The 15735-nt window shown below is 37.0% G+C and overlaps 1 protein-coding gene across 22 annotated transcripts in view; it reads left to right on the top strand.

Moving 5' to 3' along the window:
* Positions 1-15735, top strand: part of LOC308618329 (uncharacterized protein) — a 465534-nt gene that overhangs the window by 218894 nt on the left and 230905 nt on the right. Inside the window, exon 4 of one of the 22 annotated variants that reach the window (XM_081236017.1) lies at positions 1768-1977. The exons of the other annotated variants lie outside the window; for them this stretch is intronic. Coding sequence (XP_081092143.1) covers positions 1768-1856 — 89 coding nt within the window. The 3' untranslated portion in view covers positions 1857-1977. Of the gene's footprint in view, positions 1-1767; positions 1978-15735 lie in introns of those variants that run through there. 22 annotated transcript variants of the gene reach the window in all.

Raw genomic sequence — 15735 nt, 5'->3', positions numbered from 1 at the left:
GGATTTCCAGCAGGTCCACTATGGTGTAATATGCTTTGCCAAGCATTTCCTTTACTGATTCAAAGCAGTTTCCAAAAATGCTTAATCTTGGGCTTCTGGTCCCTTTCCACTTATCACATCAAAAATATCTGTTTGCAGTAGCTGTATTCTGGAATACTAAGGTTAGGAAAAATATTCAGTTTTTGCCAGAATAAACAAAATTTAAATACAATGATTGTTAGTGTTTTCCTCATATGAAGAATTAGATGTTTAAAAAGGTTAGACGTTTCTCTAGGTACATTTGTTCTAGTCATCCTTGAAATGGAAAGCCTGTGAGATCTCTCAAATGCTTGAAATTCCACTATAGGGATAAAGGGGTGGAGCAGCAGTCCTAATCCTTCCTGGGGTTTGAAGTACTTTACTTATCTATTTGCCTCTTCTACTTTCACACTTCTGCCCCTTTTTACCCCCAGGTTCAGCAAATAGGCTGTCCAGAACTGCGGTTCTTTGGAGATTTGACAGTACAGAAGTGGAAATCTATGACAACCACTTAGCATAGGGACTGATTTTATGCTTCTGCTGACCATGGCAAGTTTCCTTATGTGATTCTGTTGCTAATGCATGTTCAGTGCATATAAAAAGAGACAGGAGTGTGCAAGGAAATCTGCTAGTGATGCAAAAAAAAGTGGAGAGAGATTAAGAGGCCAACCATATCATCCCTCTCCTTATCTCGAGGTGAAGCAGGGATGTCTCTGTCAGACAGCAGAGATCACAGAGAGAGATATATTTGTCTTTTTGATCTCAGAGAACAAAACCAATGTTTCTGTTTTTCTACAGCTTCTGGCATGATAAGGAGAAGAATCTGTCTGTGTGTTAGGGGATGGGTTTGGGCTCTGAGTAGCTGATGTCCTTTTATGTCTTGTCTTCCAAATGGGAAGAGCAATATCCACTTGGCTTGTTATTTTCTTGGTTTTGATTAAATTATTAAATGAGATTATGCATGTGAAAGTGGGGTACATACCTTCTTAATGAATAATTAAATTTCATATCTATTTTTAAGATGTGCCTTTCCAACTAAGGAAAGTGAATAAAAGATTATGACTAGTAACAAGGCAGTCTCACTACTTTTCCCCCAAAGGTGACCATGACAGTCCGAGAAAATTCTATAATATAATAATGCAAGAGGTCACCATCTCTATTTACTTGGCTATGTCTGCTCAGATTCTTCACTGACAATGGTTGTGGACTGAGTCTATTCCCATGCATTGAAAAGTGTTTGGGCTTTGAGACGAAAACCTCTGTCACTCAGAAAGCTAGAAGAGGGCTTCCCTGGTGGTGCGGTGGTTGAGAGTCCGCCTGCTGATGCAGGAGACACGGGTTCGTGCCCCAGTCAGGGAAGATCCCACATGCCACGGAGCTGCTGGGCCCGTGAACCATGGCCACTGAGCCTGCACGTCCGGAGCCTGTGCTCCGCAACGGGAGAGGCCACAACAGTGAGAGGCCTGCGTACCACAAAAAAACAACAACAAAAAAAAACCAACAAAAAAAAGAAAGATAGAAGAGCAGGTGAATTGGGGCAATTTGAGGAAAGGAGAGGAAAATTATTGTCTTTTCCTTCACAAAATGGGGGATAAGAATTTTCCATATAGGGATAATAGAAAACCTAAATTCAATGATTGAAAAGGACACATAGTTTTTTTTATTCATTCTTTCCTTTATTATTTTGTTTGTTTATTCATGTATTCACTCCTTCCAAGAAGTATTTATTAAATGCTCTTATTGTTTCAGATATTGTGCTGGCGATGAAGGGAAAAATAAGGAGTGGTTGTTACTTACTAAAGGAGCTTACAGGAGAAGACAGACATATTAAGAAATGATTATATAATACTGTATTATATGTATAATGTATAGAGGCAGCTGTAAAGTACATAGTATAAGAGAACAGAAAATAATGCTTCCTCTGGGTTGGGGTAGAGGCTCATCAAGAAAGCCATGACAGAGGCCGTGATGTGTGATGTGAGTCTTGAAGAATGGATAAGACTGTGCATTAAAAACCTTAAAACTGTTCGTATCCTGTGAATCAGCAATTCTACTTCTTGGATACTTACGATAAATATCCTAAGGAAATAACCAGGCATATACATGAATGCTATTCCAACAGTGTATAAGAACAAAAATGCATCCACAGTGTGGAATATTAATGTAGCTATTAAAAATTATGTTGTGGAAGAAGACAGGAGAAAATGTTTATTATATCTTTGAGTGAAAAAAATAGTTACTTGTAAGTTTGTACTTTTTTTCCCAAGCGTGTGTATATTTGTATATTTGTGTATATATATATATATATATATATATATATATATATATATATGTTTATTTATTTATTTATTGACCAGAGCAGAGGAGTATGTTCTGTATAAGCACTTTTAGAACAACCTCAATGGCCTTTTGGAAAGATGTGTTTCCCTGGATAAGCATGGTATTGTAGTTGGCCATGAAGGTACCTAGGTCCTAATCTCTGGAATGTGTGACTGTTACTTTATGTAGCAAAAAGGACCTTGCAGATATGTTTAAGTTAAAGATCTTGAGATAAGGCAAGTATTCTGTGCTTTCTGAATGGGACCTAAATGTAATCACAAGTGTCCTTATGAGAGAGAGAAAGAGGGAGGTTTTCCTACAAAGAAGGTGACGTGATGGAAGCAGAGAGAGATTTGGAGATGCTATGCTGCTGGTTTTAAAGATTGAGGAAGGGGCCGTGAGCCAAGAAATGCAGCTCTAGAAGATGGATAAAGCAAGGAAACAGATTCTCCCCTAAAGCCTCCAGAGGGACCATGTCCCTGCCCGCATCTTGACTTTAGCCAAGTGAAACTGATTTCAGATTTCCATCCCTACAGAACTGGAAGAGAATAATTTTGTGTGCTCTAAACCACTAAATTTGTAGTGATTTATTATAACAACAATGGGAAATCAGTAAAGTAAGACTTTGTATTTTTACATAGTATCCCCAGGGCTTTTTGTATAATTCTTCCCAGGCTTCTTTTTAGTCTTGAAGGACTAGCCTCCATTCTTCTTTCTCTCCTCTGAGGATGGTTCATTTGGACCTTATCTCTTAAGATTCCTTGAAACTTCAACATTTAATGAATAAAAGAATATAAAGGAAGGCAGAAAGTGATAGAGCAGAAGAATAGTTTTGTAAGAATTATATTTAAAATGAAGAGATTGGATCAAATAACCCTTATGACTTATTCAGATATATATATATATATATATATATATATATTACAACTTTATTGGACTATAATTGCTTCACAATGGTGTATTAGTTTCTGCTTTATAACAAAGTGAATGTTATACATATACATCTGTTCCCATATCCCTTCCCTCTTGCGTCTCCCTCCCACCCTCCCTATCCCACCCCTCCAGTCGGTCATAAAGCACCTAGCTGATCTCCCTGTGCTATGCAGCTGCTTCCCACTAGCTATCTACCTTACGTTTGGTAGTGTATATATGTCCATGCCTCTCTCTCGCTTTGTCACAGCTTACCCTTCCCCCTCCCCATATCCTCAAGTCCATTCTCAAGTAGGTCTGTGTCTTTATTCCTGTTTTACCCCTAGGTTCTTCATGACATTTTTTTTTCTTAAATTCCATATATATGTGTTAGCATATGGTATTTGTCTTTCTCTTTCTGACTTACTTCACTCTGTATGACAGACTCTAGGTCTATCCACCTCATTACAAATAGCTCAGTTTCGTTTCTTTTTATGGCTGAGTAATATTCCATTGTATATATGTGCCACATCTTCTTTATCCATTCATCGGATGATGGACACTTAGGTTGTTTCCATCTCTGGGCTATTGTAAATAGAGCTGCAATGAACATTTTGGTACAGGACTCTTTTTGAATTATGGTTTTCTCAGGGTATATGCCCAGTAGTGGGATTGCTGGGTCATATGGTAGTTCTATTTGTAGTTTTTTAAGGAACCTCCATACTGTAGAGAAATGGAAATAAAAACAAAAATAAACAAATGGGACCTAATGAAACTTCAAAGCTTTTGCACAGCAAAGGAAACCATAAACAAGACCAAAAGACAACCCTCAGGATGGGAGAAAATATTTGCAAATGAAGCAACTGACAAAGGATTAATCTCCAAAATTTATAAGCAGCTCATGCAGCTCAATAGCAAAAAAACAAACCACCCAATCCAAAACTGGGCAGAAGACCTAAACAGACATTTCTCCAAAGAAGATATACAGACTGCCAACAAACACATGAAAGAATGCTCAACATCATTAATCATTAGAGAAATGCAAATCAAAACTGAGTTACAGTTGTTGAGTTACAATGAGATATCATCTCACACCAGTCAGAATGGCCATCATCAAAAAATCTAGAAACAATAAATGCTGGAGAGGATGTGGAGAAAAGGGAACACTCTTGCACTGCTGGTGGGAATGTGAATTGGTACAGCCACTATGGAAAACAGTATGGAGGTTCCTTAAAAAACTACATATATATATATATATATATATGTATATATATATATATATATATATATATATATATATGTACATATATATATATATATATATATATATATGTACATATATATATATATTTAAATGTTTTTTTTTGTTTGTTTGTTTGTTTTGTTTTTTGCGGTACGTGGGCCTCTCACTGTTGTGGCCTCTCCCGTTGCGGAGCACAGGCTCCGGACGCGCAGGCTCAGCAGCCATGGCTCACGGGCCCAGCCGCTCCACGGCATGTGGGGTCTTCCCGGACCGGGGCACGAACCCATGTCCCCTGCATCGGCAGGTGGACTCAACCACTGCGCCACCAGGGAAGCCCAAAAAACTACAGATATATTTTTAAATGCAATGTCCAGCTGTAATTTTGTTCTTTAAATAATATATTTTGATAATCTCTAGTTCCAATCTCTCATGCTACTTTTGAGACTATTATAAACAACTGTATGTAGCTAGTTTCTGATCAATGGATATCTTGTTTAAAAATACTGTCTTTAAAATAATTGTCAGTGTTATGGTTTAATACCAAGAAATTGTAATGGTGGAAGCTTGGACATCACCGATTTGGGGATATAATTTGGGCAGACTGGTTGTCTTATATTTCGGGCATTTCCATAATAAGATTTAAGTGAGCCTGACTTGCATTCATTGTTAGCTGTATCACTCCTTTTCTTTGAGAGCCAGCGTCTTGCAAGAATAGTCTGTGTTTCACTGGGTCTCCATTTCCTCATTTCCATTCACTCTTCAGCTCACTAAAATCATGAACTTTTGTTTTATTTTTGTTCCTGTGGTGACTACCACAGTGGTTGCCACAATGTAGGTATTCAATCATTGTTTTAAAATCAATAAATGTTTTCATCACCCACCTTCCTCCAAGGGAAGAATCCTTTGAGTGATTTTGATTGTGCCCTTTATTTTCTATAAAAGAATAGCAACCTGATATCTAATGAGGATAAAAACACAGAAAGCTTCATTTTCCAGATATTGCAAGCTCAAACTGCTATCAAAATTATGCTGAGAAAGGTGGTGTTTGAAGGACACATAGGCTAGTCATTTCTCTACATTTTCTCTGCTCTCTCCTTGGACAGTCTCCAGATCCAGAGGACAGAATGCTGTCCTTTTGGACTATTGTCTTCACTAAATAGTTTTTGCCTTCACCAAATAATGCTTCATTGTTCTTATGTAACTTGGTTTCACTGAGCAATGATCCAGGAAAATATGAAACCTGTTACATTTCCTATACAAATATTTTGAGAATATAGTGTCCTTATAAAAAGCCTTTATGAGAAATTTCTTTTATAAGAAGAAGTACTAAAAAATGTGTTGCTTCCTCTAAGAACTGCTTTGACTTTACCAATTAAGCCTGTATAACTCACTCCATTTTTGCTTAGGCTATTAGGAATGCAAATTTGGGTTGCTTTTTTTTAAGCAGCTAATAACATCTTATGGCCAAAGTCAGGGATTGTGAAGAAGTTTCATCCTGCAGAGCAATCAATTCCTTTTGGATAACTGGAACACTGGCTGGAAAGTTACATGGCAGCATGAAAACTTAAAGGGAAGGGTGCTGTGATCTACCTCTTACTGTCCCATCAGCGGGACTGTAAGGGAGGTGGCCGGAATGTGGGCATTTGCTGGTCATGGCCTAGGAATTCTGTGTATTAACCTCAGGCTTCACTTTCAACTCTAATTTTCCTTGGCTCCAAGTTTTTAACTTTTGTATTATCATATTCATGTATGTAATTTTGTATCAATTTCTTTAGACAGTTTGTTCCATGGGGTATTTCAGGGTGACAGAATCAACTTTACCAAAACTCTGGATAAATTTGAAACAGGGCAAGCAGTCATTTCACAGAGTAATATTAAGAAGTTTAATTAACAAAAATAATCTAATCTAATACTTTATATTATGAGTAAACAAATACTCTAATATTACTTATACAATTTAATATATAATATATATATAATATATATATATTACCTGAAATATACCAACTGCATATAGACATTAATGATAGCACAGGTTTTCAGTCTGCAAAATCTATTCATCACTTCATAATTAGTAACTCTTCATTCCTTTTCCTGAAGAGCTTGGAATTCTTTTCTTTACATCTTCCATTCTTTCAAGCTTCTCAGGACTCATGGGTATGGGCTGACTTTTAGAGGAATTATTTCTCAGCTTTGTCTGGGTCAAACCACTCTCACTCTTTCCCACTGTGTGTTTATTACATGCCAGGCCCTGTTCTATGTGCCAGGAATTCAGTAGTGAAGGCAGAAGGCCATTGCCCCTGCTCTCTTAGGACTTACAGCCTAGATCCTGCCTTATTGAGCCAGATCTCCTGGCATTTTGTCTTCAGGAAGCCATGATGTTGAGTAGCTGTTCCTACTGAACAGAGAATCTTATGGTACAACTACCATCCCTAACATCACTGTGTTGAGAGGTCCTCGCCTCTTACATTTATTGTCTCTCATCATTCTAGCAGCCTATTTTAACTTGGAGGGAGAATTGCTTTTTGCATTCTGTTCAATAGCTAATATGTCCATTCAGTCAAGCAACACTCTCTCTCCTTCCCCAATTATATCCATGCGTTTAATGTGTTTGTGGTAAACTATTGCATTTTTTCTTTATAGGGAGGCAGAATATAAATAACAAATATTCTAATGAATACCTGGCATCATATGGGCATGCTTTTCTACTGATACATAACACAGATCTTTTAAATACATGCAGATCTGCCTGGCTTCTAGAAACTTATAATCTGTTCAGCACAAACATCCAGTGTTCAAATTGGTCTCTTGTCTTTGCTTTTCCTTTTCCCCTTGCCTTCTTTCTGCATTCTTTCTCTTTCCTTTCCTTTCCCTTTTACTACTCTCTGACACTAAACAATGTTTACATCAATGGATTAGGTTCATATTTCCTGTGATATTAAACCTTTAGCAGAGTATTCAGTTTTGGTTTCCTTCAGTCACTGCCCGATTTTGTCCTTACAGAGAAACCATAGAGCTTGTTGCCCTACATGATGATGTCAACTTTTGCTTGAAAATTTATAGTCAGAGCTAATTAATACTGCTGATGGCTGGAGACATTTTTCCTCTCGTGGCAATTATGTTGAACTTGGTCAATGTGATGGCTGGTTGGATGAAGCCAGGAGGCTGTTAAAAAAAAATAACAAAAAACTTGACTCATTAAAACATTTTCAACCATAAATTTAATTAAAAAAAGATGCCTTAACTTCTCATTAAACTTTGATATGCTATTCCGTCAGGCTTGGGGATTTGTTCTATTAGAAATCTCTGCTGAAACAGCTTCTGAAGTGTGTTTGATTCAACTGAGGATTACTATGTAAAGGGGGCATTTGGTCTACAATATTTTTAGGAGAGTTAGCCTCCTAAAAGACCACTTTTTCTTTCCTGACTGAAATGTTCCAGAAAAACATTTAACTGTGAGTTGCTGGGACCCTCCCAAGCCTGCCCGGGTGAGTGCCATCTGCTATGGGACATAAAACTCTGCCAGACTCCAAGAGAAACAGAAAGGGAGTTGATAAAGGAAGCAGGAAACCTAAACTCTGAAGGTTAGCATCATCCTTAGATGAAGTCCACATCAACTATTTTAAATACCACCAGAAGACTCTCCAGATTGACTCTTGTAAACTTTGCTAAAGTGGTCTAGGAATCTGCCCAATTTATTACTACTTCATAAAAACCAAGTCGGCCATGCAGAGGTCAAGTGTGCATTGAACTCTCTCAGTTAATAATTGTTCAAGACCAGAGTCACAGTTTGCTCACTCAGCTTCTTGCAGTCCAAAGTTCCACTCAGTTCCCTGTGATACTTGGAGGAAACCTCAGAGTTTCGCCCCTTCCTTTCTCTTAGATGCTTTCACAGTTGGGAACATTACTGTTTTCAGCTGAAAGAGTGACAAAGTGTGAAGTGGCTTTAAGGTTAATGTGCCAGTTTTATCAGCTATCTGTTCTCACCATCAGCTCTGGCTCAGTACACCCTCTACTCCACTTTCCCACAGCTGTTATTGCCACAGAGATGGAAAAGATCTGGAAAGACTACTTGGCTCAGGTTTCTGCCTTCAGCAAAGTTATGGTCACACTTTGCAGGGTCCCCCAATAGCACACTCTGGAGGAGCCGTCTCTGAAGGGTGATTTCCAGTAGCAGCACAGTTGGCTGAATTACAATGCAAAGGAAATCATATTTATCTTTGGGGTTTTTCACTTCTCTCTTGAGACCCTTTCCCATCTTTTCATCTTCCTTTCCCCCATCCCTTGGTGGTGGCGTTCTCTAAATGATCGGAACAGACCATTGGCTGTCTATTCAGGCTCTCCATCAATTTCCTTTCCTTGGGCTCTAATTTTTAAATGTTACTGTGTATCAGAATCATTGTGATTGTTAAAGGAATTCAGGATGAGAGTTACCTTTGGGAAAGAGTTGAGGGGAGTAGAATGCAGAAAAAAAATTTCAGTTCAAAATGGGAAAAAAAAACCCATGCACAGACACTTTGCTGAAAATGATATATAGTAGGTAGAATGGTACAGTCTCTCTAGAAAATAGTTCGGCAGTTTCTTTCAAAACTAAAAGTGGACTTATCGTTAGACCTAGCAGTTGTATTTATTGACATTTATCCAAGAGAAATGAAGACTTATTTTCACACAGAAACTTGTACACAAATGTTCCTAGCCACTAATTCATAATAACCCAAACTGAAAAGTACCCAAATGTCCTTTAACGGGTCAGTGGTTAAGGAAACTAGTATATCCATATCATGGGATATGATTCAGTAATAAAAAGGAACAAATTATTCATACACACAATAACTTGGATAGACCTCAAGAAAATTCTGCTGAGTGAAAAAGCTGATTTTAAAAGGATAAATACTTTATGACTCCATCGATGTATTATTTGTGAAGTAGCACAATTACAGAGATGGTGAACATACTTGTGGTTTACAGTGGTTGGGAACTGGGGGAAAAGGCGATGGGTAGGTCTGTACCCATAGTAACCTGAGGGAGTCTTGTAATGCTGCAGTTGATTATCTTGATTACCGTGGTGGTTGTGTAAGGCCACATATGTGATAAAATTATATAGAGCTATATACACATATAAACACATACACACACATACACAGTGCATGTGCAACTAGTGAAAATAAGCTCACCAGTGGACTGGACTCATAAGTGGACTATTTATTGGTTTTGATAATATAATTGTGTAGGATATTAATATTGGGGTAGGCTGGAGAGGGATGCATGAGATTTCCCTGCACATTTCTATGAAACCTCTCATGAATCTAGAAGCATTTATAAAAATTAAAAAAAAAAGAATTTTAGACTCATTCCAGGTACAAGAGGAGGGTTTTTACAAGGGTGAGAGTGTCAGGAGTTGGAATTCATGGGGGGGCCATCTTTGAGTACTAATTAGCAGACATCCCCAGAAAGTCATCTCAGATCGTCCAATGCCCATTTAACTTGCAGACTTGTGAGTTAAATCTGTGCCCTCTATGCTGCTGAGGTTTAGTGGTTGTTTTCTAAAAGCATTAATATGACCATAACACAGGTAAGATCTATTTTTATTACAAAACGTATTCCTATTGTGCCCAATTAAATTAAATGCCCAAGGAAGACAAAGGTGATAACTTACATTTATCTGCACTTGCCATCATTTTTGATAGAATGCTTGGAATATGGTGATACTCAAGAAATATTGATTGCTTTCTGAATATTGATAGTTACCAAGTTCAAGCTCATTTTGATAAGAATATTCCTGAATCCTTTATCTCATATGATATCAGTAATGTTGAAAATTTCTAATTGTGAGAAAGTAATGGATCTTACTCTTGAAGCTTGGGAAGACCCTATGTTCAAGATATATTAATAAATATGATAAATTTGTTCCAAAATTAATGCCATCATTTTTTTCTGGTGAATTTGTATGCTTTGTGAACATTTTCCAAAAAATGTGGCTATATAAACCATCATCTTTCCGTTTCTCTCTTGGCAGTCACGACAGAGACAAATTTAATGTTCAGTAATATCAGGTTTCATTTTTTTTGTCCCAAAACTTTTCTTCCCACTTATGCTATATATTTTTAATCAGTGAACAATTTAATTGGTAAATTAATAATTTAAAGTTTTCATGAGTCAATTACATGAATGTTAGAACATGAGACACTTTGTTTCCTGTTAAAGTTTTCTGCAAAGTTACTAGTTTTAAGTAAATTTAATTGAAGGACAACATACATACAGAAAAGTGCATGAATCATAAGTATACATCTCAATATACACAAAAAGAGCATATCAATTAAAGCACTACTTTCATTAGGAAATACAGCATTGCTATCATAGCAGAAATTCCTCTTGGTCCCCTACCCAGTCACTACTCACCACTCTCCAAAGGAAATCTCTCAAAAGTTTTCACTAATTCTAATCCCACAATTAGGTTTGCATGTTTTTGAACTTGGTATAAATAGAATCATACTGTATGTACTCATTTTTGACTGTCTTATTTTGATCAATTTTGTGTGTGTTTGGTTCATCCATGTGGTTGTGCATAGCAACAGTTCATTATTTTTATTATTGTGTAGTATTCCTTATGTAGATATGCCCCCATTTGTTCATCTATTCTACTTTTGATGGAAATTTATAATGTTGTACAGTTTGGTGTTACTATGAATAGCACTGATAGGAACATTCAGGTGCATGCTTTTGGTAAACATATTTATGAATTGCTGTGGAGTGCAATGACAAGATCAAAGAGGATGTCTAGGTTCAGCATTCATAGGTATCACCAGTTTCCCCAATTTACACTTCCCTGGTGGCGCAGTGGTTGAGAGTCTGTCTTCCAATGCAGGGGACACGGGTTCGTGCCCCGGTCCGGAAAGATCTCACATGCTGCAGAGTGGCATGTTTCCCCAATTTACACTCTCAGCATCAGTGTGTGTGTTTGCCACAGTCCATATCATTCTGGCTGACCCTTAGTATTATTTATCTATTTAATTTTAGTCATTCTGGTTGGTGTGAAGTGATATCCTACTGGGTTTTAATTTGTATTTCCCTAATGAGGCTGAGAAATTTTTCATATGCATGATGGCCATTTGGATATTTACTTTGGTGGAATGCCTATATGAACACTGTTGGTCCTCTGTCCAGAAGCCCCTGGATCCTGCATTTCTTCCCCAGCTTCTGGGTATATTTCCTTCTAATGGTTGTACTTGAGACTAACTCTCTTCAGAGAGCTATCCTTGGGCTCCTGGAGTTTGCTTACTCAGTTAGCTTATTTAGATTTTTCTTTAACATTTTTGGCAGATTTTAGAATCGAGGTTATGCTTGCCTATTAAAGAGCTAGGAATTGTTTCTACTTTTGCAAACATCAGAAGAGTTTGTGTAAGCTTGTTGTTTCTAGCTTATGAAAAGTCGTACTGAAAAAGTGCTCTCTTTTCACCTTGAGTTATAGTTTTTTTCCCATTTCCACATACCACTAGTAATCATAATTCTTAAATCTGAATCCCTAAGGGGTTCTCTAGGAGTTATGCAAAGCTACAGCGTGAACACATCACATGCTCTAGGACAGCCATTTACATAAAAACATAAATTTATTTGTATAATAAAACAAATATGAATATATTATGGAATGCATCCTGTAATAAGAATAGGAAACAAATAGGAAGCAATAGGAAGCAAAATTCATGTGAATTTTTAAGATAAAACTTGACATCACTTCTTTAGTCCTAGTCCTCTCTGGATTATGCTTACTCTCTTCTACGTTAAGGGCACTTTAGGGTAAGAATTTGGAGAAGCAATGAAATAATGTTTTCCATAATGACAGGATGACATCATGACAGAGTAGAAAGAATGTATCTTTTGTAATCAAGAGATGTGGATTCAAATCTGAGGTCAGTCTCTCTAGCTATTTGTATTACCTTGAGTTAGTTAGTTTATTTATTTATATTTCAACAACTATAAAATTGGATACAGTAAAGGATGATTATATTGCAATACATGTACAGTGACTAGATATAAAAGTTACTTCCTTTTAGTTTTACTAAAGTTTGCAACAAATAGTGAACGTCGAGGTCTGGAGCCTGTGTCAAGGATGAAAATGGAAAATGGAGAAGGGGAGACCAGGAGAAATAGAATCCAGAACCTCTGGTTGGGGTGGAAGTCACTAGGGTAGAGGTAGGGATCTGGGTAAAAATGAGTCATGAGTTGTGGATTCAAGGTTTCTTTTAGTTGCTGAGCACCCTCTATACCTATATCGAGCCAGTTCTCAACTTTTAGTATAGATGAATGTTCCAGGCCACATTAATTTATCTTTTCTTTGAACCTCAGCGGAACGTAGCTGTGCTAAATAAGTACTTACTCACAGAATTATCTGTTTTCAAATATAATCTTGTTCCTCCAGGGAGACAGTAGTTTCCCCCAGGAAAAGGACCTATCCTCAGCATCTAGCACAATATAGTCACATACCTAGTAGAGATTCAAATTGTCTTAGTGAACATGGAATATTTGAAAAGTACTAAACAAATTGAAACTTGTTATAAAGACTTGATTCTTCTCCTGTGAGTGAACACTTCCTTCATTGGTCAATAGTTTATTCAAAAAAATGCATGGCATTTCTAATAAGATCTATCTGGGGTATATGTATATATATATTTTTAATATTTTTAATATATTATATATGTAATATACTTTATATATAAGAATGTATATAAAAACATATATATATATATATATATATATATATATATATATATATATGTTTTTTCTCTGTTGGTGTTAAGGAACTATGTCTCTCAAGTCGCTTGTCTGCATGTTTCCCTTTCTCTCTTATGAAAAATACAGATACCATTGGAACCATTGCAGGGAACTTTCATTTGTTGCAAATACATGAGATCTTATCACCAAATATAGGCTAGAAAAAAGTCATTTGGTAGCTGTTATACTAGTAGAAAGGTTTTTTAGGAAATTATTCTGAGAAAGTTTCTGCTTTGTTCATTATGAGCAAACCATTTAGCCTGGTCTCTCATCATTAGCAGAAAGTGATTGTTGGGAAATGTTCTCCCTGCATTTCACATAAGCAGGACTGGCCAATGGTAGACTTGCTGCCTATGACAAAATATTTCCTTCTGTCTCCCATAGTTTCTGAAATTCTGATAGTCCTTTGAGATAATGATGTGTGTTTTTAAAAGTTCCCTGTTCTACTTCAGTAAAGTTTTCTGAATGAGGAACACATCACTATATTAACATCTTATTTATTAATTTATCAACTTGAATAGATTTGGGAAACTGGGTGTTTAGTTTGCTTAGAGATTAAGACAGTGGTTCCTTAAGTTTTATATGGAATTTAAGAGTTAAGAAAGGTTTCCTATGAAGGCCAAAATCAAGGACCCTTGGAACTGGATATTTGGGGACATAAAGAAGGTAGATGGGGCTTCCCTGGTGGCACAGTGGTTGAGAGTCCGCCTGCCGATGCAGGGGACACGGGTTCGTGCCCCGGTCCGGGAAGATCCCACATGCTGTGGAGCGGCTGGGCCCGTGAGACATGGCCGCTGAGCCTGCGCGTCCGGAGCCTGTGCCCCGCAACGTGAGAGGCCACAACAGTGAGAGGCCCGCGTACCGCAAAAAAAAAAAGAAGGTAGATGAAGACAGAAAGGAAAATATACCTAAAAGGAACATAAATTTAAAGGCTTAAGGTTTTCTCTCCTTGAACATTTTCCCCAAGTTTAAAAACCTTTAGTTTAGTAACTACATTTATCTAAGAGCTTTAAAATCTAGCACTGGAGGAAGGAAGTCCGTAATTGCTATAGCAGAAATCACCAATTAGAAAGTCTATAAGTGCTGATAGGTAGCATAAAAGCGTTGATTGGACTTGGTGAGACCAGTGGTGAAGTGGAGACAGTATACCCAATAAAATATTTTTCTATGAACCTAATTCAGCTGGTGAACCAATCAGTTCCCACTGCCTGCTTTTTTTTTTATAATTGAAGTATAGTTGATTTTACAATGTTGTGTTAATTACTGCTATACAGCAAAGTGATTCAGTTATACAAATATATACAGTTTTTTAAAAATATTCTTTTCCATTATGATTTATCATAGGATATTGAATATAGTTCCCTGTGCTATACAATAGGACCTTGTTGTTTATCCATTCTATATATACAAGCTTACGTCTGCTGACTCTAACCTCCCACTCCATTCCTCCCCTAGCCCCCACCCTCTTGACAACCACCCGTCTGTTGTCTACATCCGTGATTCTGTTTCCATTTCATAGATAGGTTCATTTGTCATATTTCAGATTCCACATATAAGTGATATCATATGGTATTTGTCTTTCTCTTTCTGACTTACTTCACTAAGTATGATAATCTCTAGTTGCATTCATGTTGCTGCAAATGGCATTATTTCATTCATTTTTATGGCTTAGTAGTATTCTATTGTACATATGTACCACATCTTTTTTATCCATTCATCTGTTGATGGACATTAAGGTTGTTTCCATGCTTTGGCTATTGTGACTAGTGCTGCTATGAACATAGGCATGCATGTATCTTTTTGAATTATAGTTTTGTCCAGATATATGCCCTGGAGTAGGATTGCTGGATCATATGGTAATTCTAGTTTTAGTCTTCTGAGGAACCTCCATACTGTTCTCTACAGCGGCTGTACCAACTTACATTCCTACTTACACTTCATGCCTGCTTTTAATGATTATTACTTTATTTTGGAAGAATACAGTTATAATAGCAATAGATTTTCTTTTTCTGAGCTGAAGGGAGAACTTCACAGGGCATCCTACTGTGTAAAAGTCAATATTCACAATATTGGAGGCTAGAGTAGGAAGCTGTAAATGACTCCTTTTGTTGATTTACTGACTAAGCCAACTTAAGGTAATTTATTGAGTCTTCTACATAGACATCTCAGAGATGATTTTGATTAGACAAGATAAGAGTGTAAGATGCTATAGTAAAACAGATAAAATGTTATTTTAAAGACTGGTGTTTTGGGAAGTATTTGGAAGTATTAGGTGTACCTGGACTTTTTAAGACTGCGACTTGGCACCATCCGATAGTTCACGTTCCCTGAGGCTGCTTTAGAATCAGGTCTGGAAATACATTTGCTTTGCATTCTTGGAGGCATATCCAACCTTGTCAGTTTCTTTTTCTTTATTTCCTTCAAGAAATCTACAGCAGATACCTGGACATCTGAGAGCTGTAAATGTTTAGTGCATA

Source organism: Mesoplodon bidens (assembly GCF_964165515.1).
Source record: "Mesoplodon bidens genome assembly, chromosome: 5".
NCBI lineage: Eukaryota > Metazoa > Chordata > Mammalia > Artiodactyla > Ziphiidae > Mesoplodon > Mesoplodon bidens.
This window is presented reverse-complemented; position numbering and strand designations above follow the sequence as displayed.